Below are 24,196 nucleotides of genomic sequence, written 5' to 3'. Positions count from 1 at the left end.
TTTCAGTTAAAGGCTCAATTTTTATTTTCTGTAAGTATTCATCTATCTTTTTTCTCTTTACTTCAGCACCTTTAAACAGCTTGGCATAGTACTTAAAAAATTCTCTTTTTATTCCCTCTTGAGTAACTACATCTCTTCCATCTATTACAATTCTACTAATTGTTTTGTTTTCTCTCTTTTTTTTCAGCTGCCACGCCAAGTATTTCCCCGTCTTATTTGCTCCTTCAAACGATTTCTGCTGAAGCCTTTTCAAGTTCCATTCCACTTCTTTGTTTAGTAAATGTCTTAGTTGAGTTTGTAATATTGATATTTCCCTTAGAATCTTTTTTTTCCCTGGTCTTTTCCTCAACGCACCTTCTTTTTTCTCAGATCTTCTTCGTGGTCTCTGTGCATCACACCCATGGGGAAAGTGCGCCTGTGCTAACCCGATCGGTACTTAACAAGCCAAGGATTTTCGCGCTCAACTCCAGTGAGCATGCGTAAAAACCCCACTACGCATGCTCACAGAGTGGGCGCGACATCCCATCAGTTCTTTTCTGACCACCGCACTGATCAGTCGATCTCCTTGCTATGGCCCGTACTTTTATTTACTTCCCCTTTCAAATGGCCACTTCCATTCCTATTTCTGCCTCTCATGTTATCTCAAAAGCAAATAATAACAAACAAATCTAGTGAGATGGAGAAAAGTCGAAAACTTTACTCTCCTCAGCCCTTCGGATTCCCCCCTCCCCTATTTTTTCCCCCTTCCCTGTTACGGAAAAGCAGTGGAGGCGGGCTCTTTTGCCAACTCAAGTGCTGGAGTCAAATTTCCCCTCCTGATTCGTTTCCTCCGCTCTCCCTGCTCAGAGAGACTTACAACATAGATCCTCACCAATCCTCCTGACTAACGAGGAAAAAGCCAGCAATGTGCCTGTTTCAACTGCTTGAGTCGTCTCCCTAACTGATTCAATGGACTTCGATGTCTTCAAGCCTGGACAGCACACGGCCCAACTCTCTATGTTGGCGCCGGAGCCCACTGAGAACAAGGTAAACTCTCATGGCTCTTCCCTTTCCGACGCCGACTGCTCTGTCCTACGAGCATTCTCAGCATTGAAGTCGGAGTCCTCACTACCTGTCAGCATCTGCTGTGGGGAGGACAAAGGTTTCGAGGTGGAAGCAGGTGTATGACAAATCTAGTGAGATGGAGAAAAGTCGAAAACTTTACTCTCCTCAGCCCTTCGGATTCCCCCTCCCCTATTCCCCCCCCCTTCCCTGTTACAGAAAAGCAGTGGATTTCTATCGTCATACATCACTTGCCCACTGAAGGATCGGCATCGGAAGGATCAGTTGCAGAGTCGGCAATTACTTCTGCCTTCAACTCCTGACATCGCCGTCTGAGCCCCCCCAACACTCAGCTTTCGCTCTCCAGTTCATAGCGCAAATGAACCTCCCATCTATGCCTGTGGCCCCAAATGCCAATGCTCCTCTGCTTGGCCACAGTCTCGTGGGCACTGGAGCCAAAGCGCTCCCCCATACCAACGTTCGACCTTGAGGGCAGAGGCTAGTCGGCAGCGATGATGCTGACCCCCTTGTTTTCACATGGGTTCTTTCTAGTCTTATAAAGACAGACTGCAGGGGGCACACACTGTGTCCCAGCAGCTTTTTGTTGCTCTTGTTCTAAGGAACTCCCAGGTTGGCCCAGCAATATGCAACCTTCCTTAGGTACTGGATGCTTTACCATCCATTATACTACTGTTGGCAACAATGACCTGGCTGCTTTATTACTGGATCAATGCTAGAAGAAGCATCCGCACAAACCTCCAGAGCAGACTCACATGGCTCTGCCATCGGCACCGAATATCAGCATCTCTATCCATCCCCTGGCAGATGTAGATCAAGTCTTGCCTACCTCCACACTGTTTCTCTGCCCTGAGCTTTATGGTCTCTGCCTTTATCATCAGATAACCCTAACTCCTATGGTGACTGCATGAAAGTATTGGACTATACCCTGATGCTTTCTCCTATCAACGTCAACCCTCGACCACTGCAATGGTGTTTAACATCATTTCACTTGGCATTTGCTGTTTTAGCACACACACACACCGCCTTCTAGCAATAGCGCCATAAAGGACTAAGAAGTTCAAATTACGGCAATCCTTACTCCAAGTCCCTCTCCTTGGCCGGATCATACGTGCACGATACATGAACTGGGGATCAAACTCTCTCTTTCTAGCCCCCTTTTTTGTGGGGGGGGGGGGCGGAGGGAAATTGACACCTTGGGCAAGACTTTTTATTCGGCTGGTACCCAGGCATTAAGACCCTCTGCTGCTCCACTCACACCAGCTACTGGCAGTTTATGTTAAGGCAACAACTCTCAGAAGCACTGCCTCCCTCACCCCCAGTATGTTTAGCATTCTGCTGTCAAACTAATTCAAAGGGGGCATGCTCTTGTCCTCACAACAACTCATCATTTGTAGTTGTTATTCCTGGATGCTAATCATGTCTTCGCTCTACTGCCTCAGTCGGGCACTAGAACATATACTGAAGTTTTCCTGCTCAAGACAGTTGTTGTCCATTCTACTGCAGGTACTATTTGGCATGAGATGCTCAAGAGTATCACAACGCTCTACAATCTGGGTCTGCCTCCAGGTTCTATGCCATCCGGGACACAGCCTAGAACAAACGACTATCCTAGCACCAACCATCTGAACTCTCCTGAAAGTAGGATTCTGCCTCAGTACTAACCAACACCTTTTCTCTCTTACCTGAGAGAATGTAGTGCAGCTGCATCAGCTAACTGCCGGTTAAGGCTCATATTAACACCAACTGTCCTCCTGACAGAAGTCCAGTTATTCCTGATCAGGGACCAAGCTCTTCTACCCTTCCAAGTTTTCACCTTCCCTTTCAGTACTTCATGGTATCAAGAACAGGACCAGGAGAGCACTAGACGAAGAAGAAGATATCGGATTTATATTGGACTCCGAAGAGTCTCAGAGCGGCTCACAATCTCCTTTATCTTCCTCCCCCACAACAGACACCCTGTGAGGTGGGTGGGGCTGGAGAGGGCTCTCACTGTAGCTGCCCTTTCAAGGACAACCTCTGCCAGAGCTTTGGCTGACCCAGGGCCATGCTAGCAGGTGCAGGTGGAGGAGTGGGGAATAAAACCTGGTTCTCCCAGATGGGAGTCTGCACACTTAACCACTACACCAAACTGGCTCTCCAATTGACACTGGTACTAGTCCCTCTAATACAATTTTAGCAGGACTGCCCTGCATGATATGCTCCTGCCAACTAACGTGAAGTAGGGATTGGCACCCCTAATTTACTGAATGTGTATTCTCACTACCTTTCAGTTGGACCACTTCACTTCCATTGGACACTTGAAATCATCATGCATCCTTCTCAAACTATAATGCTCCTCTCAGCCTGCTCTGCTTCCTAGGTTTAACCACACTCCTGTAACTGTTGGTTGCTAACTCCAAATGGATCTTCATTTACAATGCTTAGTCCACTTTGACCTATTCCAACACAAGAAAGAAAGAAAGAAAGAAAGAAAGAAAGAAAGAAAGAAAGAAAGAAAGAAAGAAAGAAAGAAAGAAAGAAAGAAAGAAAGAAAACAAAACATCTAAAATCCTTTACATATGGTCCAGTTCATAGGGACAACTATGAATGCTAGCCTGTGGGGTCCACACACGTGCACACATCATACGGGGAGTGCAGAACTTTCTCTTTTTGTGCATGTGTTCCAAACAAGGTAAGAACACACAGTTATCCATGTCGATCCTCTGGGCCTTACGACTTCAACCACCTCGGTCTGGGTGCATGTCCTACATTTCTGGAGTTCTGGTGCCTCAGATCTCTCTGACTCTTCAGAGACCCCCTGTTGCTCCACCTCTCCCTACTGCCCATACCATGGGATTGGTGCATAATGGGAGCTCTTTCTGTTTTTAGGGACGTCTCTCCAACTCCCTATCCTTTCTTTTGGATCATTACAAACCAGTCTCTGGTTCTGGAAGAGTCACATGAATGATCCCATGTCAAGAGCTTACCAGCCCTGTCCTGAATAGCCCAGGCAAACCTGATTTCATCGGATCTTGGGAGCTAAACAGGTTCAACCCTGTCAAGTGCTTGGATGGGAGACCGCCTTGGAATACCAGGAACAGGAGGCAGGGGCAGGCTGTATCAAGCCATTTATAACCTCCCAACCATGCCAACTACCACATCATTTTCTGGAAACGCTGGCGATAAGATCCACTACACACTTCCCTCAGTTATCACTTGCAGAGAGGTATGTGTTCACCCTTGCATAAATGCCTCATCCCTCATCTTATAGCTGTTACAGATGGGCTATTGCCAGGATGCTTGTACCCTAGTACTGGGAATGTGGACAGACGGTATGAACTTCCACTCTTCCCACAGGTCATCTGCCCACTTGGGGACCTGAACATTCAGGCAATTTCTTGAACCTGCAGGGCGGCATCCCCTCATGTTGAGAGGTTTTTTCTCCACCCTCTGTTATGTCTCTGGGGACACTCGACAATCGACATCATTTGAGTAAGACAGGAAATATCAGCAATTCTACCCCAGAGCAGGAGTGGATACCAGATCTTGTCTCCTTTCCTGCAATGCAGCTAATACCTCTACGTGTTCCTATGTGCACCTTGAAATTCCATGGTAGCCAACAAAATCCTAAGCCACGCCCTCACTATTCTACGGCATAACTATGATGGCTTTGCCATCGCTACTTTCCTCTTCTGCGTCATCTCGTCCCAGAGACTTTCTTCCGAATATGGAACATCCTATTAGCATCATTGTGGGCTGCAGCCTCACCTCCTCTTGGGTTGAACAGCCTCCTGGCCGCCTTGGCACACTGTACCTCCATTGATGGGTACCGGTCATCCTCACACTTTTCTATTACTCACTTCCTAAAGGCCTTCTCGGCTTTCATCTTTATGCCAAATGACCACTCCGCCTTTGCATCTGCCTTTCTCTTATCAATCCTGCCAGGGAACCTCTCCAAACCCCTGGCTACTGGTTCCATTCATTTCTTGTCATGGGGAGCAGCATTATTGATGGCTGTCTCTCTCTCACTGGTTGGATAGCTGGACTACTGGCTGTATGTTATGATACCCTTTGTTTTCATGATGAGAATATACTTCTTCCCTACTCTCCAATGGTATTCTTTCTCTTGGAAATAGAGTCTGAGTTCCCTTTGTAACTCTGGCATCTTTGTCAAACATTCTTTTCTTAGGTTGGCAGATAAAGAAAGTGTCCTTTCTTTGCATATCAAAAGGGTCCTCCTTTTGTGTTCTTCATTCAACTCTAGAAACAATACTAACTTGTTCTTCTCCACTGTTTCCTCCAAGCTAAACTGTAAGATCTCAGAGACTTCCCGGAGGCCTAACAGGACATCCTAAGCCCTACTGTCCCTTACCATGGGTTGCCTCTTGACCTGCCTTGAGATCACTCAACTAGGGCCTTAGCCATGTCTCTGCTACACCAGGTGATCCACAGAGATCTCTACAACAGATCTACAGAGCTACGATGTAGGCCAGTCAGCATGCTGCTATGCCTCAACTGTCTATCCGCAGTTGTGTTTTTTCTATTGTGCAATGTACTTCTGCTGTCTGCTGTGTCTGAATGACCTCCAGCACCCTCCTCCAGACATAGGCCTAGCTTGCTAATCTCCCGTGGGTATGATGCACAGAGACCACGAAGAAGATAAACAGGTTGCTTACCTGTAACTAATGATCTTCAAGTGGTCATCTGTGCATTCACACCACCCACCCTCCTTCCCCACTGCTGTTGGTCCTTCGGCACTCTTTAGGATCATACAGCGGTCAGAAGGAACTGACAGGATGTCCGCGCCCACTCTGTGAGCATGCGTGGTGGGGTGCTTGCGCATGCCTACTGGAGCTGAGCATGGAAATCCTTGGCTTGTTAAGTACCGATCGGGTTAGTGCAGGCGCGCTTTCCCCATGGGTGTGAATGCACAGATGACCACTTGAAGATCATCAGTTACAGGTAAGCAACCTTTTTTTTTTTCTTTCTGCTGTGTTGAAAAGCAATTTTGATCTGATATCGGGAAGGGTCTACTGTTTGGAGAAAGAAGCCCAGCATCTCCCTGGTCTAGGTGTAAGGCTTTTGGAATCGAGTCTGGTAGAGTTGCCAGCCTCCAGGTGGGGCTTGTAGATCTCCCGCTTTTGCAACTGATCTCCAGATGGCAGAGATCAGCTCCCTTGGAGAAAAAGGCTGTATTGAAGGGTGAACTATGGTGCTGTACCATGCTGAGACACTTCCCCTCCCCAAACCCCACCCTCTCTTGGATCCTCCTCCAAGATCTCCAGGTATTTCCCAACATAGACCTGGCAACTCTACTTGCATGTAGGCCTCAGTTTGCAGACAGAATTTGTGACAGGGCTGAGCCCAGAATAATTTTTCAATTTTAGTGCTTTTTCCCTGCATCACGAGAGTCATTAATGCTCTCCAGATATTTGCAGAATGTCTCTGAGCAACTTCCACCACATATCTGAGGCTACAGAATAGGGCCAGGAGGTCACAGAATGTAATCCCACCCCCCACCCCCGGTTTCTTTTATTTTGAAAATGAAGCCATACATATCTGCCCTTATGAATCAGAGCTCCCGCCGTTTCATTTTCACCTGCTTATCTCCCCTCTTAGAACTGGTATCATTCCATTGGTGAAGGTGCTCTTTCAGTTTGGCTCCTGATATTTAGTGGCAATAGTCAATGCCATTATATCTTACACTGTTCCAATTCCAGCTGGAGGAGCCAATGGTGAGATATTTCATTCATTAGTCCTTTGCCCTGCTGGCAGCTTCCTGGATGTCCTTTCCTGCTCTCTCATATGTCTTTATCTTTGTTTCAACTGCTGAGGTCTTGCCGTCCTTTTCTTTCAAAAGGACCATCTATTTCGGCAAATAAGCTCCCCACTGACCTCTTGACTGCAGAGTATGTGCCATTTTATGGTGTTCAAGTCCTTTCAGGGCATCACGGAATTCTTCCACATCCTGCTTTCCCCAATAAAACAGAGACGAAGTGCAATAATACCCTTACAGTGGTTAAAACAGAAAGCAGCAAAAGCTTGGATGTTTATGTTCGCTATTTTTTTAAAAAGCCATACTATTATTGTGGAATTGTCTAAAGATTCTGCAGAGTTTAATAAAGGTGAAGTGTGCCATCAAATTGGAGCCGAACTAAGGCGACCTTGTTCTGTGACCGGTTTTCAATGTAAGAGATGAGCAGAGATGGTTTGCCATTGACTGTCGGTGTAGCAAGGCCAGGCTTCCATCCGCGTATTAACCACGGCTGGTTAGCTTTCGAGCTTTGAGGAGATCAGGCTTGGCTGGGCAATTTAGGCTGCTATTTGGCCTCCAGACCTTCTGATTTTTCATTAATTTTGATGACTAATTCAAGTATCAGAAACTAGCATTTTGAATTTCTGTGCTGTGGCAGGAAAATTTCCACATCCATTTTTAATACACCCAAGGCAAGAATCAGCCCAGCACTACAGGACAATATGTCATTATGGATTCATGCTGCATAGTTTGGTATCTCCAGGTGACTATGACTCATTAACTATAATCTCCCTCGGAGATTCCCTCCAGGCTGTCCCATTCTCTTCTTAAGCTTTACTTGTGACTCTATATAAATTAAGCAGTAGGGCCCATTTCTATTGATATGTCATTGGAGCAAATAAATTGAATTGCCTAAAGTCTGTCCTGGCAAGAATTGAATTCATTTTATTCCAGGGATGGAATTGTTTCAGCATCATTCCTAGGAAGGGCAAAAAAGAGAACTTGGTGAATTCAAGGCTGTGGTTGGAACCGTTCCATCCTTGTATGTCACATTTTTGTCCTTGAAATACACAGAGAATGAAATGACATATTTTCTTTTTTAGATAAAAACAAAGAGGTATGCCTTCAGAGCTACATAGCCTTCTTTAGAAGTTAATGTTGGCAACTTGAAAATATTTCTGATTACATCAGCATACACTGTTCTTCTACACTGTTCTTCTGAAAATAAAACTTTCTTTGCATGTGATCAGAAATGGTTCATCATCTGCCATTTCAGTTTGTAATCTGTTCTCAGGTAGCAGTCATGGGAGCTGAATATTCAGTATACTGTTTGTCTGAATCTACACAGCTTGAACATGCCCAGTTGGGGGGAAACAATGACTGTGTTGTCCATGTCTAGTGTCACTGACCAACTACTTGAGGATACATTGTGGAAAGAAAAAAAGTTTCATATATTTGAGTTGAGATTTGCTACTTTGATGTCTCTGTGTGTCTTAGGACAGCATTACTCACTAATGGAAGGGATGGGTCAGTCCAAAGCAGCCTATTCACTGCTTCGTGTGGGACCTCACTACAATCTGAATTTAATTCCTTTTTAGTCATGATTAATTTTTACAAAACATAGGCTGAAGCACTTTTCTGGAAATAAGCCCCACTGAATAAAACTGGACTTGCTTCTTAGTAGACCTGCTCAAATTTGCCCCATTAGCCCTACATTTTGTCCTCATTTAAATTTGCTTCTAGCAGGAGAGAGAGTAGCCCATACATCATTGCAAGAGCTGAACTCAGGCGATCGAATGGCGGGGAAGTATAATACATACGGATAGTCTTATCAAAACCAAGTGTTGGACTACATGACCACAATGACCTTAATGTTAAAACCATATTGCAATGGAAATCATTGAAACTGACAGCCCTAAATAGGGGAGGGATCCTGGGTGTAGCAACTATCACTGCTTGAGGTGTGAATATACTCGTTGCTTACTTTTACATTTTTGCTGAATAGTTAAAGAATATAAACCAGTCTCTATGTTTTTTTTTTTTAAGATTAGTTATTAACAAATTTGCTGCTTGTTTCTTGAGAGGTTGTGGCATAAAAAGTATTGTTCAGCATTGCAGGTAATATTCAAGAACCTTACAGAAAGTAATAGCAATGTTTGACATGTATCGTGGGAAGCCATTTGTCATTATTTTTGGAAACAATCTTGTATTTCAAATGCCAGCTTCTACATTTTAAAACAAACTTCAAGAAAATACAAAGAGATTTGCACACAGTATACTAACTGTCATGTATGTATGTTGACTCAAGTCTGGTGTTGCATCAAATGGTAATTGTGTATGCCTTTACTACTGTGATGGACAGCCCTTAACATAGGCTTCAGAATGTTGCACTATCATTGTAACAGGAGGTAGAGAGTTAAATCTCCTCAAAAACTGAGACCTTTGAGTGACTCCAAGCACTCTGATTGGTCAGCTTTTATTTTTAAGACATTTGGACAGACATTTTTATTAGTTGGGTGCTGAGGCGGAATGGCTATTCTTACAGATTCCTGATTGGAGAGAAATGATTCTGTACTTTTAACTGCTGAAAAGCTACTTTGAGGAAGAGTTCAGTTGAAGAACTGAAAGAGGTCTGAGTCTCGGCTTGTGCTGAAAGCAGTTGGACATAGACACAAGAACTGGGGAAGAGATTTGGCCAGGATGTTGGGTAGTGAGATGAGACTCCCATTCATGCCAAAGGAAAGGGGATATATCTTTTAGGAAAATAAGAAGAATCTCTGCCCAGTTAAAGAAGGGAGAGTGATCTCTGGGAGGAAGAGATCCCTGGAAAAGAAACGTTTGAGGCATCTCAAGAGCTGGATAGAAACTAGGGATTAAAACAAAGGAGGTACCAAAAGAAGAAACCAGTCTCAAGGAAATAAGAGGAGAAATAGGAAGCATTGTAGTTTTTGGAGGACACAGGTGAAAAGCCTCTCGATACTAAGATCTCAGTAACTAAGAAAATAATCTTCAATAACTCTCATTTGCCTGTATAAAGAATGCAGGCCCATAGTCAGAAAATTTTGGTTGGAAGGGCCCAGGAGATTAAAAAAAAATTGATGAGGGGGCCATGGGGCTTGGCTACTTCTTCCTGGTTCTTCTTTCGGCCTCCGCCTGCCCCCAGGCGACAATCACTTTCCCCTTCTACTCGTGAGAAAACCCCTGCCTGCCCAAGCAGCCTGTAGTGAGCCATAGATTCCAACAGAGTCCAACCATGTGGGGGGGGGCGTGGCTGCTTACTGGGAAGAAGCCGCCCCCTCGGAGCCTTTCCACACCCCTCAGGCTCACCCCCCTCACCTTCCGCAGCCTGCCTGACCCCAGCTGTCTCTCCTGCTGTCTCTCACTCTTGTTGGATCCTTCTGGCAGCGAGGTGCTCTGCATGTGCTCAGAGAGCCTCGGTCACTTCCCCTCTTCTGCAGGCGGAGGTGTGTGGAAGGGGTGGACATGGCCCTCTGCACATGCTCAAGGGTGTCTTCTGGCTGGGCCTCTCGGCTTCTCTCCCCACCAGCCCCATCTTCCTGCTTCCTGCCTGGGCTTTAAGTGGTGGCTTGGTGCAGCTGGGAGCAGAGATGAGCCAGCCCCATGAAATGTGCCCCCCGCCTCTTCAGGGTGGGGAGGAGGGTCTCACTCTGATGGACAGGCAGATCCCGGCAGCTCCAGCTGAAGAAGAAAGGGCTGCCCTCCCAGCCCCCCTCTCCCCCCAACTTGGGAAAGTTCTTTGCTGCCTGGGTCCTGCAGGCATCTCTCCCAGGGTTTCCCCTCCCCCCAATCCCCAATGATGGGGCCCTACATAGGGAAGGGATTTTTTTTTAATAGAGTGGCCTTCCCCCCCCCCCATAGCTACGGGCCTGAATTACAGTCTGCACAACCACTGGTTTTTGCCTCAAATTTAACAACAACAGGGGGACCTTCTCCCCCTGACTGGATCAAAGTGAAGATGAGATGTATTATATTTCTTATCATATAGGAGCCAGGGCAGAGTTTGGGAGAACACCACTGCAAAATGTTATTTATGAACATTAATCATTAGCATGTCTCAGTCACAAAAAAAGAAAAAGATGGCAGCAACCAAATAGAGAAGTTAAAGTGCTCCAGGACTGAATTTACAGTAAGCATGTATACATTTATTTTGTGTATTTTCTTTCCACACTTCCTACAAGGAACTCAAGGCAACTTACATCACTGTCCTTTCATTTTCCCCCCTCTTTATAACAACCCTGTTAGGTAGGTTAGACCGAGATAATAGTTTTATGATGATCAGGGATTTAAACTGGAGTCCACTTCCCAGGCCTAGTCCAGCACTCTGATCACTACATACCCTGATTCTCAAATGGTTAGGAATATATTTATCTTGGTGTTAGGCGCATGGCTGAAAAGTTCCCAGTAAAAGATATCCTGTTGTTGTAGGAACGGTCATACATTAAGCCATTCTCAACCTGCGTTTACATTGAAGAAAACTTTTTGAGGAACAGTTCCTTAAGACTCTTGTCCCAAGAAAAGTAGGATTAAAGAGACTGAGGCCTCCACATAAAGAGTTGGGCTTCCATTGGTGAACATTTAATTACAGCCCAGTTGAAGCAGTCAACCAGCAGAGCAGAGACTTGATGTAGATGTAGGGACAACACAACAGGGATTATGGAGCACCTGAGAAGCCAGAGCAGATAACTGGTAAGCAGCATTCCATTTGGTGGGTTACATACTGTTCAGGCCTGTTAATGAGCTCAGACCAGTTACACCACATGATGCAGTCCCATGGTCTCTTTCTAACTGTTAACTGTAGTATATTGCCCGGTGCTGTGCTCTGTCTCCCTCTATCAGGCCAGTCTTCCCACAAGAAGCTTGATGTCAGTAGTTTCCGAAAACATCTGAGGAATAGTATCAATGGATCAGATGTTGAGGTACTCATAATTTGTTCATAAATTATTTTCAGAGACATGACTCATATGGAGGACTATTTTTGTGCAGTCCCGTCTGTGTTAACTCCAGGCGTGAACTTTTCCTTGGCTGTTCTCCTCTCTTGTTTTTGTTTGAGCTCTGTGATTTAGAGCAAGTTACTGTGTTGAATAACCCAGGAGAGAGCATTCAGGGATATTCAATTTCACTTCATGCCCAATTAGCAACAGTAGATTTCCAAACTCTCAGGGCAGCATGTGAAATGTAAAAGTGGCATAAGAACTAATTTAACACTTTTCACATTCCAGCCAGGCAATAACTGAAGAGTAGCTATTTTTATTGTCCTCAGCTGCAAAGTCCTCTACTTCTATGAATAATTCTGTTAATGATATCACATAGTAGTGTCCTGTAGTACCTATATCTATACATAAAAAATGTGTATAGATTTCTGTAGGACATACAAGGAAGTCTGTCAATTGAAAAGTAGTCTCACACAGAAATTAAAATAGAAACAGTTATCATTTATGAGTTTGTGTAGCCTTTTCCACCTCTCTAGAAGGAAACAGTAAGTCCTCAAAAATGTTCACCTTGATTATCAGTTTTCTTTTATGAAGTTAGTTGATTTGCATATTGTCACTATAAAACCTTTTTGTCTTTAGTTGTTGTTTTGTTCTCTCCCTCCCCCCCCCCCCAAAAAATGGTTATTTAATTATTTGTAGAAGATAACAAATTAATGTGTGTATTAAGTACATTTAAGTCTTTTCAAATTATGGCTACCCTATGACCTCCAAAACACCTTAACATTAACAGCCTTGCTCAGGTCATGCAAATGGAGGTTTCTTTAATGGAGTCAATCCATCTCATGTCAGGTCTGCCTCTTTCCTCCAGCTTCCACTTTAAGTTCTAAGTGCAGGTTCTTCTTCTTCATGATGAACACGAGTTATTGAGGAAGACTCAGCATGGGTTCTGTAAGGGAAGATCTTGCCTTGTTACATTTCTTTGAGGGGGTGAACCAACATGTGGACAAAGGAGACCCAATAGATGTTGTTTACTTTGACTTCCAGAAAGCTTTTGATAAAGTTCCTCATCAAAGGCTCCTTAGTAAGCTCGAGAGTCATGGAGTAAAAGGACAGGTCCTCTTGTGGATCAAAAACTGGCTAATTCATAGGAAGCAGAGAGTGAGTATAAATGGGCAGTCTTCACTGTGGAGGACGGTAATCAGTGGGGTGCCGCAGGGCTCAGTACTGGGTCCCATGCTCTTTAACTTGTTCACTTGTTAACTTGTTCCTAAATGATTTGGAGTTGGGAGTAAGCAGTGAAAGTGGCCAAGTTTGCAGTTGACACTAAATTGTTCAGGGTGGTGAGAACCAGAGAGGATTGTGAGGAACTCCAAAGGGATCTGTTGAGGCTGGGTGAGTGGGCGTCAACGTGGCAGATGCGGTTCAATGTGGCCAAGTGCAAAGTAATGCACATTGGGGCCAAAAATCCCAGCTACAAATACAAGTTGATGGGCTGTGAACTGGCAGAGACTGACCCAGAGAGAGATCTTGGGGTCGTGGTAGATAACTCACTGAAAATGTCAAGACAGTGTGCAATTGCAATAAAAAAGGCCAACGCCATGCTGGGAATTATTAGGAAGGGAATTGAAAACAAATCAGCCAGTATCATAATGCCCCTGTATAAATCGATGGTGCGGTCTCATTTGGAATACTGTGTACAATTCTGGTCACTGCACCTCAAAATGGATATTATAGCATTGGAAAAAGTGCAGAAAAGGGCAACTAGAATGATTAAAGGCTTGGAACACTTTCCCTATGAAGAAAGGTTAAAACGCTTGGGGCTGTTTAGCTTGGAGAAATGTCGACTGCGGGGTGACATGATAGAGGTTTACAAGATTATGCATGGGATGGAGAAAGTAGAGAAAGAAGTACTTATCTCCCTTTCTCACAATGCAAGAACTCGTGGGCATTCGATGAAATTGCTGAGCAGTTGGGTTAAAACGGATAAAAGGAAGTACTTCTTCACCCAAAGGGTGATTAACATGTGGAATTCACTGCCACAGGAGGTGGTGGCGGCTACAAGCATAGCCAGCTTCAAGAGGGGGTTAGATAAGAACATGGAGCAAAGGTCCATATATATATATTTAGCCACTGTGTGACACAGAGTGTTGGACTGGATGGACCATTGGCCTGATCCAACATGGCTTCTCTTATGTTCTTATGTTCAGAAGTTTCTGATTTGAAGGAATCTGCCATCCTTTTATCTCTTCTGTACAGTTTTCTTTCATTTAATTTGTCCTGTTCAGTTAACATATTGCAATGTAGATTTTTCCAAATGCCTCTAACTTTGCTTTAGATTTCCCCTTGATTTCTTGGCTCATGTGGAACAGGTCTCTTTCCGCCCCCTTTTTCATTGTTATTTTCTATTTCTTTACACTGGTTTTAATAACAGTTTTCTCTTTCTTTACATGTCAGTAGCTGGAATGCTGCATTTAGACCTGATTCTGTTTCTTTCACTTTTTGCTTCTCCTCTGTCTTTAACAATGTTATTTCATCAATCATTGCAATTTCATCAGTCATCCATCAAGACTTTTCATTTCTTTTAACTACAGGAATAGTCTTTGTGCATTCTTCCTTGGTAATATCTCTTGTTTCAACCTATAGTTCTTCCAATTCCCATTCACTTGAAATTAGCACTGCAAATCTGTTCTTTATATGGCTTTTAAACTCTTATTGCTTAGACTGGGACCAATTCCCCACTATCCTTGTCCTGGTCTCATGCTCCTCTTCTTCGCAGGGCTTCCTTTCAATTTTACACAAGCTGCCCTGGGACTGCAATTCGCTCCACAACTTTCGTGTGGCAAGCAGAAACCGGTTTTTAGAAGATATTGCTTGCCACATGAAAGACGCAAAGTGGGGAACTGGGCTGGAACTATTTTACTTAGATTGTATTTTGAAACTATGAATGTTTCTTTAGCTTTATTCTAATTTTTCATATCAACAGTCCATGGCCTGTATCACAGTCAGCTCCTGGTCCTGTTTTATCTGCTGCATCTTTTGTTTATGATTATGTAATCTATCGGATTTCTGTATTGGCCATCCGGTGATGTCCACATATACAACTGCCTAGCAACATGTTCATAGTGAAAAACTGTTGCTTTCACATAATTCTATGAGGTGCTCTCCTGCCTCATTTTATATTCCTAGCCCAAATCTTCCAACAATATTTGATTCTAGATTGTTTCCTACTTTTGCATTCCAGTCACACATCTTGTTTTGGTATGTGTTCAGTTTCTTCCTGGACACTTGCATAAAAGTTTTGCATTCCTTCCTTTTTAGCATCTGTATTTTGGGTGTAAGCTTGAATGATGGTTATGTTGATAGGCCTTCCATGAAGTCTGATTGATATTATTTGGTAAGACTTTGCATCATCGCCTCTGACTGCTTGCACTACATGGCCTCAGTATTAGCACAGTTGCCTGTCTTCTGTGTTTGTCCTTGCCCAAGTGAAACGTTTTGTAATTTTCTGATTGAAAATGTCCTAATCCAGTCCACTTTAGTTCACTCACTCCCATAATTGCAATGTTTAAATGCTCCATTTCTTGTTTCAAGGTTCATACTTGCCAGGTTCCATGTTCCTGTTATATGCACTGAACAGCTTCAGACTTTCCTTTTGCATCCATTCACGTCAACAACTGAACAGCCACCACGGGTCATATGATCATGTCACATATCATATTGCTGGCCACTGCAAAAAGGCCTGCCTGATCTGCTCACTCTTCACCTGCTTGCTTGCCCAGTCATACTATGTGCATTGCAGTAGGAAGGGACTGGAAGGGGAATCTGGAGGGAGGGACTTCAGCTGAAACACTCTCCAGCTGAAGCCCTTTGTCAAGAATGTACCTTGCCATGAGTGCATCTATCTTGGTCCAGGCGTATGTAAATTATTATGACTCATTCTCAGCTAGGTTTGCTGTCTTGCTAATCTATCCTGTTATATCAGTAACAAACATAAGTAACCTGTTTTTTCCTGGGAATGCATCACTGCTGGTATCTGAAGTTCAAGCAGCCTTATCTGTTAACCAGCAACTTCTTCTTTCACTTTTGAGAGAAACCTGCATCAACTAGCTTAGATTGGGGGACGGTGGGGGAGAGAGACGGATGCTTTTAATTGGTAAAGAAAAAAGGCACTTTGAGTTTAAGCATGTAATGGCTGAGATCCAAGGTTATATCTGTATGTACTGAGCCTCCAGGCTCAGTTTCACCCAAGACTTGGTCTTGGAACGGTAACAGCTTCTCATTAATGAATAAACTTTAGTTGATTACATCATAGAGGTGATCATTTATGGGGATTGTGCAGCAATTGACACCCTTTCTGGTGCTGGGTGCTATGTTTTGTTGGGGGTGGGGGGAGAGTGATGGAAAGGGGGAATAATGTAGGAGCTGTCCACCCACTTGGCTTCCCTGCCTGCCTCTCCACAGGGCAGAAGGGGCTTCAGCTGGAGAAGCTGTTTTTATAAAAATAATTTGCATCTATGCCTAGGTGTGATCCAGGCAACTAAGTTATGACAATCACATTACACAGGGGTGTGGAACTCATTTGTTATGAGGGCCGGATTTGACCTAAATGAGACCCTGTTGGGCTGGGCTTGGCCATGTCGGGCCAGGCTGTATGTATATTTAAGATTAGGTAGCAGAGGTATAAACCTTACAAGGTCAGTAAAATGAGTACCCAGCTTGCTGGGGGGAAAGTGTAAAAGACTGGGGAAGGCAATGGCAAACCCCGTAAAAAATCTGCCGTGAAAACGTGAAAGCAGCGTCACCCCAGAGTCGGAAAAGACTGGTGCTTGCACAGGGGACCTTTCCTTTCCTTAAAGGTGCTTTCTCTCATGGAATCCAGGGAACTGGGCAAAGGAAGCTCTGGCTCTTTCCCTCTCTCCCCAGGGAACCAGGACGGGGAGGAGCCTCAACCAATGGAGAAAATCAAGGTTTTGCTCTGGAACTCCTGTGCGATTGAGCAAGCTTTGCAAAGCAAGCTGAGATGCATAAGGAAGGAAGAGAGAGGGAGAAGGAAGCAGACAAGAGCCCAGTTGATTGGGGGGTCTATTAGGAGCCCTCTGGCAGCCTGATTTGGCCCCCAAGCTGCATGTTTGACACCCCTGCATTACAAAATACATTTTCCCCTCTTTTTCTTCCATTTTTGACTTAGTAGTGAAAGTATGGTAGTTCTTACATCATCTTGCCTATTAACTTCCTTCAATCTCTTCCTCAGTAATTATTCCTAATGGTTTCTACTTGGAGAAGGCTTAACAGATTTCCTGGTGCAATCTATACTTAGTTGGGTTGCATACAAGAAACTTTGTTATTAGTTAAAAGGTGTCTTCTTCCCTTTGCCAGCTATTTTCTATGATACCATCCCACTGGATTTCCAATCTGTTTATATCTTCTTCCCAGTACCTCAAACGATTCAAGTTTTCACAGCTTTGTCCTTACATTCACTGTTGATACCAGCCTCCTGGGAATCCCCAGGAATTACAGCTTATCTTTAGACTACATATATATCAGTTCTCCTGGAGAAAATGGATGTTTTGGAGGGTGGACTCTATGGCATTGTACCCCGCTGAGGTCTCTGTCCTCTCCAAGCTCTCTCCCCTAATCTCCAGGAATTTCCCAACATGGATTTGGCAACCCTACCCCCATCTCCCACCAGTGGTGGTGGTGGTGGTGGGGACCTGGCAACCCTAATTGTTAGGGCTAGTTTGTGCATTATTTTATTGAAAATTCGCTAGTTGCAAAGTTGGTATATGTAAGTAACTTTAGCGTATGACTTGGCAATAAGGAACACTTAAATGAATTCTGGACCTCTTTTAAAATGTTTACACTAGTTCTTTGTAATAGTGATTTAATATAAGTTATTTTCTAGTTGGCGTTTATAAAATTGATTTCTTTTATTTTTCTCCTCACAGTTCCTCATGGCTCCTCAAAAACTAAAACAATAGTTTTTCTATGAAACTGTATGCTAATGTGACTCGAAAGAGAAGACTAGAAAGGAGACAGTTGTGGATTTTAGTGTTAAAAACTGATGTTAATGGGACTTTTCTCTAGGAAGTTCCATTAAATTCTGCACTTTAGTACTACTAACAAGAAAATTAATATTTCTGAAGTGGGAGTTCCAGATAATCTGTGACAAACTTTTGTCTTTTCCAGAATTGCCAATTCTAGTATACTCAGTTTCCAGGAAGTGTTTCTGCATGTAAAATGAACTGAAACTTCCTATAAAGTTATCTTTGCTGTCTCAATTGACTTTTCTTAAACTCCAGATTTTTAATCTAATCTTGGAAATCTTCCTGCCATGCAGGTGAGCCAACAAACCCCAGAAACTTAGCCAGGGATAGAGAAATTAAATCGATTTACCTTCGAACCTTTTCCTGTCTTTCAGTATAGCTGAATCCTAGGGATCATGTATGCCCTCTTCGATTCCTTGTTCTTTATTGCTGAAATTAGAGGATGTAAGTGGGCCTTGAAGAAAATCCCTCTATGTGTTAAAAAAGAGAGATTCCACTCAGGATTGGGTGTTGTTTCACCCATTCATTTAAAAAACAAGGTATAGCAATCCAATAGTAATAGTGGTGAAATTATTTCCATGATTTCACAAAGTGATGTGAAAGCCTTCATATTTCCTAGAGCTCTTCTTCAAGCTAAACATTGAATTTAAAAAAAACCCAAACACTTTTTTTAAAGGGGGATGGGAAAATACAAGTCTGTAACATTCAGTGTTACCTGTCTGCATTAAATTGTATTGTCTTAAAATTGGGATAGCGCTGGGTGTTAGCCAATTCCTTGAGGATAATAGATTTAAGATTGCACCAACGAATGCTGGGACAAAGAAGCAAGCCATGAATGTTCTTCTTTTGAAAATATGAAAACTTGCAATAGTTTGGATCTTCCTTTAAAGCTAATCAGAATGCATGGCTTTCTGTAATCTTTGTTGTGATACAACAGGTGTCTTGGGCTTTCAGCATACAGTTGTATTCAGTCCAAAGTGCTGAAAATCCATGTTGCTTAGCTTCCAGTACACGCTATTATGAATATTCCTGTTTGACTAGTCCTCTGTATTAGGTAACAAAAAATATGAGCTTGTTATGTAAATAGCTATAATAAGTAAAAGTGTAGCACAGCAAATCTGTCCTCCCTTCTCCCAGGTCTCTCTGGATTTAATCTTTGTGATCTTACAGAATCAATAGTTGATTGTTTAAATTTATCCCAAAAGGTTTTCTGTGTGTGTTTGGGCACTGATGTCTACTCCCTGCTGCCTAGACTATTAAAGAAAATAGACATTTTAGAAGAAGTGCAAGGAAATAGGAAGGTGGGTTCTAAACCACTAACCAAAGAGTGTTGATTGGTGTATTCCTTTGTTAATATCATACTATAAATAAGTGAATGTTGATGGCAGTAAGATGGTTAAAAGGTGTGAACCTAACTATATCCTGGCTGGACAATCAAAGAGTTGTGCTTTGGAAGGAGATACAAATGGATGTTAATTGTATGCTACTTCCTTTTATAGAGTGTTTATAGGCCATTGAGAACAGGAAAATATTGAGACCTGCCTTAATAAAAATGTCTTTATTTTGGCTGAATTACAAAGCCATATTTTGCTTAGTATATTGTTTTTACATAACCACCCTCAAAAATATTCTGGATAAAATAGCTCAAATTTTCTTGGGACCAATTTAGGCTTTTTAATGAAGGTTGGGGAACAACTGGGGAACAAGGCTATACATAAGAAAAAGACTGGAGGGAAAGGACAGAGAGCTGGTTCTCTAATGGTGTAAAATAACAGACTACTGAATGAATTTTTAGTCCAGTGGCAGACAGATGTCTGAGGACATGTGCCTGCACACAAAAGCTTACACCTTGAATAAATCTTTGTTGGTCTTAAAGGTGCCACTAGACTCAAAATTTGTTCTGCTGCTTCAAAGCAACATGGCTGCCCACCTGAATCCATACTCAGACTGTTGGGTTGAAGGGAAGCAAATGGTGAAGATGATTAGGACTAATAACTTCTAATTCTGACTCCCTATCTTTCAAACTACATAAAGTTTCACCTCCTTGTTAGTTAAATTTTTCTGTCCACAAATAACAACCACATTTTGACAATGATAGCGTATGTCACGCTTCTGTACGTTTTGCAGATGATGCTGTCTTTGCCTCAGTTTTTGCCCCATATGATGGAAAACAAAATCTTGCTGAGGCAGTACTAAATTCCACAATATGACTATATCATTCTGTCATTGTTTTCAGCAAAAGTATCTTGTGTAGGGATTTTTTAAAAAATTGGAGGAGAGCAATAGAAAAGGCTAGTATATTGGGGTGGATCTAGCCAGCTTTTCTGCTGATTAAAAAAAGAAATGTGGGTCCCCTTTGATAAAAAGGCTATGCTTGGAGATCATGGAACCTGCACAGAAAAAAGCCAGTTGACACAGGGACTGTAATAAAGAGCAGTGGTTGGATAAGACTGAAATGAAAAATAAATGCACTGAACAGGAATCTAAAGGAGGAGTAGGAAAACATTTAATGCTTGGAATATTTCATGAGCAGAAGCTGCTGATGACTACCTCTGCAGAACCGCTACATGGCATACATCCTATTTAGCTGTGGTGGTTTTCCAATTTGTAATATTTATTTATTTGTGTTATATCAAGTGTTAGATTTTGTTGTTTTTAATAGGCACAAGAGGTCTGAATCTCATAGCAAAAGAAAGAGTTTTTAAAATACAAAATTAACATTTATTTAAGAAAAGTAGAGCCAAAAGCTGGGCAATTATGAAAGCAAAAAAAAAAAAAAAAGCATTCTAATGAATATATTGCCCTGCCTAGGTATTGAATGCTGGAGGCCCTAACATTTGTGTTACAAAAATTCAGTTAAATGTATCTCGGAGAAAACGCTACATTGGAAGGCTGAGCAAAGTCAGCAAAGCAAATTCTGCCCCCTATTCTGCAGATTAAATTCTTTGTGCTGGAGTGATACCACAACCCAGTGTAGAACAGAGCAAATCACAGGCATTTGTTTGAAGTTCTTCAATTAATAATTGACTGATTAAAGAAAACAAACACTGTTTTCTAATGCACTTTCTTCCATATTTCAGGAACTTCTACTACATTACAATGCTGAGGGACCCCGTATCACGTTACTTGAGTGAGTGGAAGCATGTCCAAAGAGGTGCAACATGGAAGACTTCTCTCCATATGTGTGATGGGAGGAGCCCCACACCAGAGGAACTACCTATGTGTTACCTAGGAGATGACTGGTCTGGGGTCAGTTTACAGGAGTTCATGAATTGTAGCCATAATCTGGCTAACAATCGCCAGGTGCGCATGCTGGCAGACCTCAGCCTGGTTGGGTGTTATAATTTGACCTTTATGAATGAGAGTGAAAGAAATATGATCCTTCTACAAAGCGCCAAGAACAACCTGAAAAATATGGCCTTTTTTGGACTCACAGAGTTTCAGAGAAAAACTCAGTATCTTTTTGAAAGGACATTCAACCTGGAGTTTATCTCCCCTTTCACTCAGTACAACATCACACGAGCCTCTAACGTGGATATCAGTGAGTCCGTGAGGAAGCATATAGAAGAACTGAACTTCCTAGATATGCAGCTGTATGAGTTTGCTAAAGACCTATTTCTGCAGCGATTTCAATACGCCAAACAAGAAGAGCATGAACAAAATCGTCAAAAACGACGAGAAGAACGGAAAATATTGCATGAGCAAAAAGTTCATGAATGGCAAAAGGAGGGAGAAGAAAAAGTAACTGTTACTGAGGATTATAACAGTCAGGTGGAACGCTGGTGAATTGCCTTCTATGTACACATGTGTATTGACGGTTTGTTGAACTCACAATGCAATCCTAAGAAAACTTTCCTGGGAGTAAGTTCCATTGAATAGACCTAAGTAGTATTCTGAGTAGATCAGTTTAAGATTGCTAACTTAATTAATCATTGGAGAATGGAACTCCTTTTGTTCTGATAAAAGAGCTTCTCTTAGCCGTTCTTCAACAATTTGTGTTTTTGTAGATTTTGTCTTTTAAGTGTACAATATTTTAAGTTTTTCAATACACCTAAAACAGTGTTATTCAGTTGGCTGTTCAGTAGTTCATTATTTAGAACAGGGGTGGGGAACTCTGTCCCGAGGGCCATACGCAGCCCTCGAGGTCACTTGGTGTGGCCCTCGGGGATTGCTGGATCGAACCGAGCTATGTGGCAGCCTTCTTGGAGCCTGACTGGCCAGCGAGGATCATGGGGCCCAGCCACGCTGTGCAGCAGCCTCCCCAGGGCCAGGCAGAGATCACAGGGCCCAGATGTACTGTGCAGCAGCCTCCCTGGGGCCTGGCTGGCCAGCCAGAATTGCTTCAGGGCCTGGAAAAGTTACTGTCACGGTTCAGTTTGCACTTGATTAACCCAGATGGTGTGGCCTAATATGCAAATGAGTGTGTGACCTAATATGCTAATATTAGAGGATGTGGTCTAATATGCTACTGAGTTCCTGCTGGGCTTTTTCTACAAAAAAGCCCTGGACCTATGCATTTGCCTAGGGCGGCGGGCCATGTGTGTGCGTGCGTATGCCAGATTAGGCTCTCCCCACATGACTTCAAATAGAAAAACAATTACTTGCATTAATTTTGCTGGCCTGAATTTGCTCCCTCAGTGGAGCACTGATAATTTTGTATGGCCCGCGAATGATGTTATAAATATCCATATGGCCCTTGGCAGAAAAAAGGTTCCCCACCCCTGATTTAAAACAAGCCATCTTTAAAAGGCCTGGCTTGTTAGCACATGGTTCTTGCCTTGATGTTGATAGTTTTTCTTATGGCAGAATGCACTACTAAAATTTGGAAACATGGTGAGAATTAAAACCCCTGTCACATTGTTTGTTTCTCTTATATGTAATGATTTGCCAAGGTTGATCATGTTGTTCTTTGTAAATTGTACTATGTACATTTGTGATGAATGTAACAGAGAAAAACATGCCGTTTCTCAGTTATTTAGACAGGCTTTCGTGTAGAGACAGTTTTCTAATATGGTCATGTGATACAACGAAATTGAGTTGGCAGAAGCTTTCCAGCAGCCTTAATCCTGTTTATGCCCTTTGTCAAGTCATTTGCACAGAATGAGACAAGCATTAGTCTACTTTTTGGAAAAGGTGATGATCTGGGGATTCTGCAAACACAGAACTTAGGGTAGCAGATACTGTTGCCAGCCTCCAAATGGAGCCTGGAGATCTCCTGTTTTTGCAACTGATCTCCAGCTGGCAGAGATCAGCTCCCCTGGAGAAAGGCTGCTTTGAAGGGTGGACTCTAGAGCATTGTACCATGCTGAGGCCCCTCCCCTCCCCAAACCCTGCCCTCTTCCAGATCCACCCTCAAAGTCTCCAGGTATTTTCCAACATAGACTGGGCAACTCTAGCAGACCATGTTGTCTTGATAACATTTTTTCTTCATTTATTCCCAATGTACAGTCCATTCAGAGTGTAGAGTAGTAAAACATGGAACTTCATATCTCTCTCAGATCTGAATGCAAAACGTTTCTTGAAGGTAGATATTTTTCTGCAATACAGACATGGTTTCCTCCATAGGATGTCTTGAAAACATGCAAACCTCGGGCACAGATAAATCAGGAAAGATTACTGTGTTAGATTGTGGATCTTTCTGTGCGTCAAAGATCTTGAGCCTGTAATTCTTTCGTGTTGCATTAGTAGGGAAATTCTTCAGCACGGAGAAGAATGTAAAAGGCTGTATTTACAGATTGCTACTGGGAATTCAGGTGAAAATGTGGATTTCAGTAATAAATCTTTAATTTTTATGGTCAGATTTCAAGCAGAGATAATAAAAGACCAAACATTTATGTCAGTGATCAAATTCTGCCACCAAGCTTCGGTTATTGACACTGCAGTTTCAACATTTAAAAAAAAATCAAGGACTCTTTCTTTTCTATATGAATTTATTGCCTTCAGATGTAAAACAACTGTTAAATTTAAATTTACGTGAATGTTTTTAACCCCACTGGTTGAAAATATTTACAGATGACTTCTTGCTTTCATTTGTTTTATCAAAGTCTTCATGATTACCCCACAGTATTTAAACTGCATTTTCAAAGCACTTCTTAACTCTCTGTCTCAAAATACTAGCTTTCATATTTGAGTGACTTTGCACAAGTCTGCTAATTGAATAGAAAACAAAGCAACCAGGATAAGCAAATCCTTTGTGTGGCATGCAGAACTAAGTTTTGGGATGAGCTACCCCTCTTTTTTAAAAACTGGATCCACTTTCAGGCTAATGTTAAGCATTTGTATGAAATCCCAACAGTTTTCCTTTTGATGAGAATCACTCTCATCACTTGCTTTAACAGCCAGCAGTGTCATTGTTGGTTACGAGTCATAGTTGGAAAACAATTTTTTGTTGTTTTTGTATGCTA

The 24,196-nt window shown here is 42.7% G+C and overlaps 1 protein-coding gene across 1 annotated transcript in view; it reads left to right on the top strand.

The window, feature by feature from the left end:
* Positions 1-21,887, top strand: part of HS6ST3 (heparan sulfate 6-O-sulfotransferase 3) — a 369,536-nt gene extending 347,649 nt beyond the window's left edge. The window contains exon 2 of the mRNA XM_060235234.1: positions 20,873-21,887. Coding sequence (XP_060091217.1) covers positions 20,873-21,578 — 706 coding nt within the window. The 3' untranslated portion in view covers positions 21,579-21,887. The remainder of the gene's footprint in view (positions 1-20,872) is intronic.
* The last annotated feature ends 2,309 nt before the right edge of the window (positions 21,888-24,196 follow it).

This window comes from Heteronotia binoei, chromosome 3 (genome assembly GCF_032191835.1).
Source record: "Heteronotia binoei isolate CCM8104 ecotype False Entrance Well chromosome 3, APGP_CSIRO_Hbin_v1, whole genome shotgun sequence".
Taxonomy (NCBI): Eukaryota; Metazoa; Chordata; class Lepidosauria; order Squamata; family Gekkonidae; genus Heteronotia; species Heteronotia binoei.
This window is presented reverse-complemented; position numbering and strand designations above follow the sequence as displayed.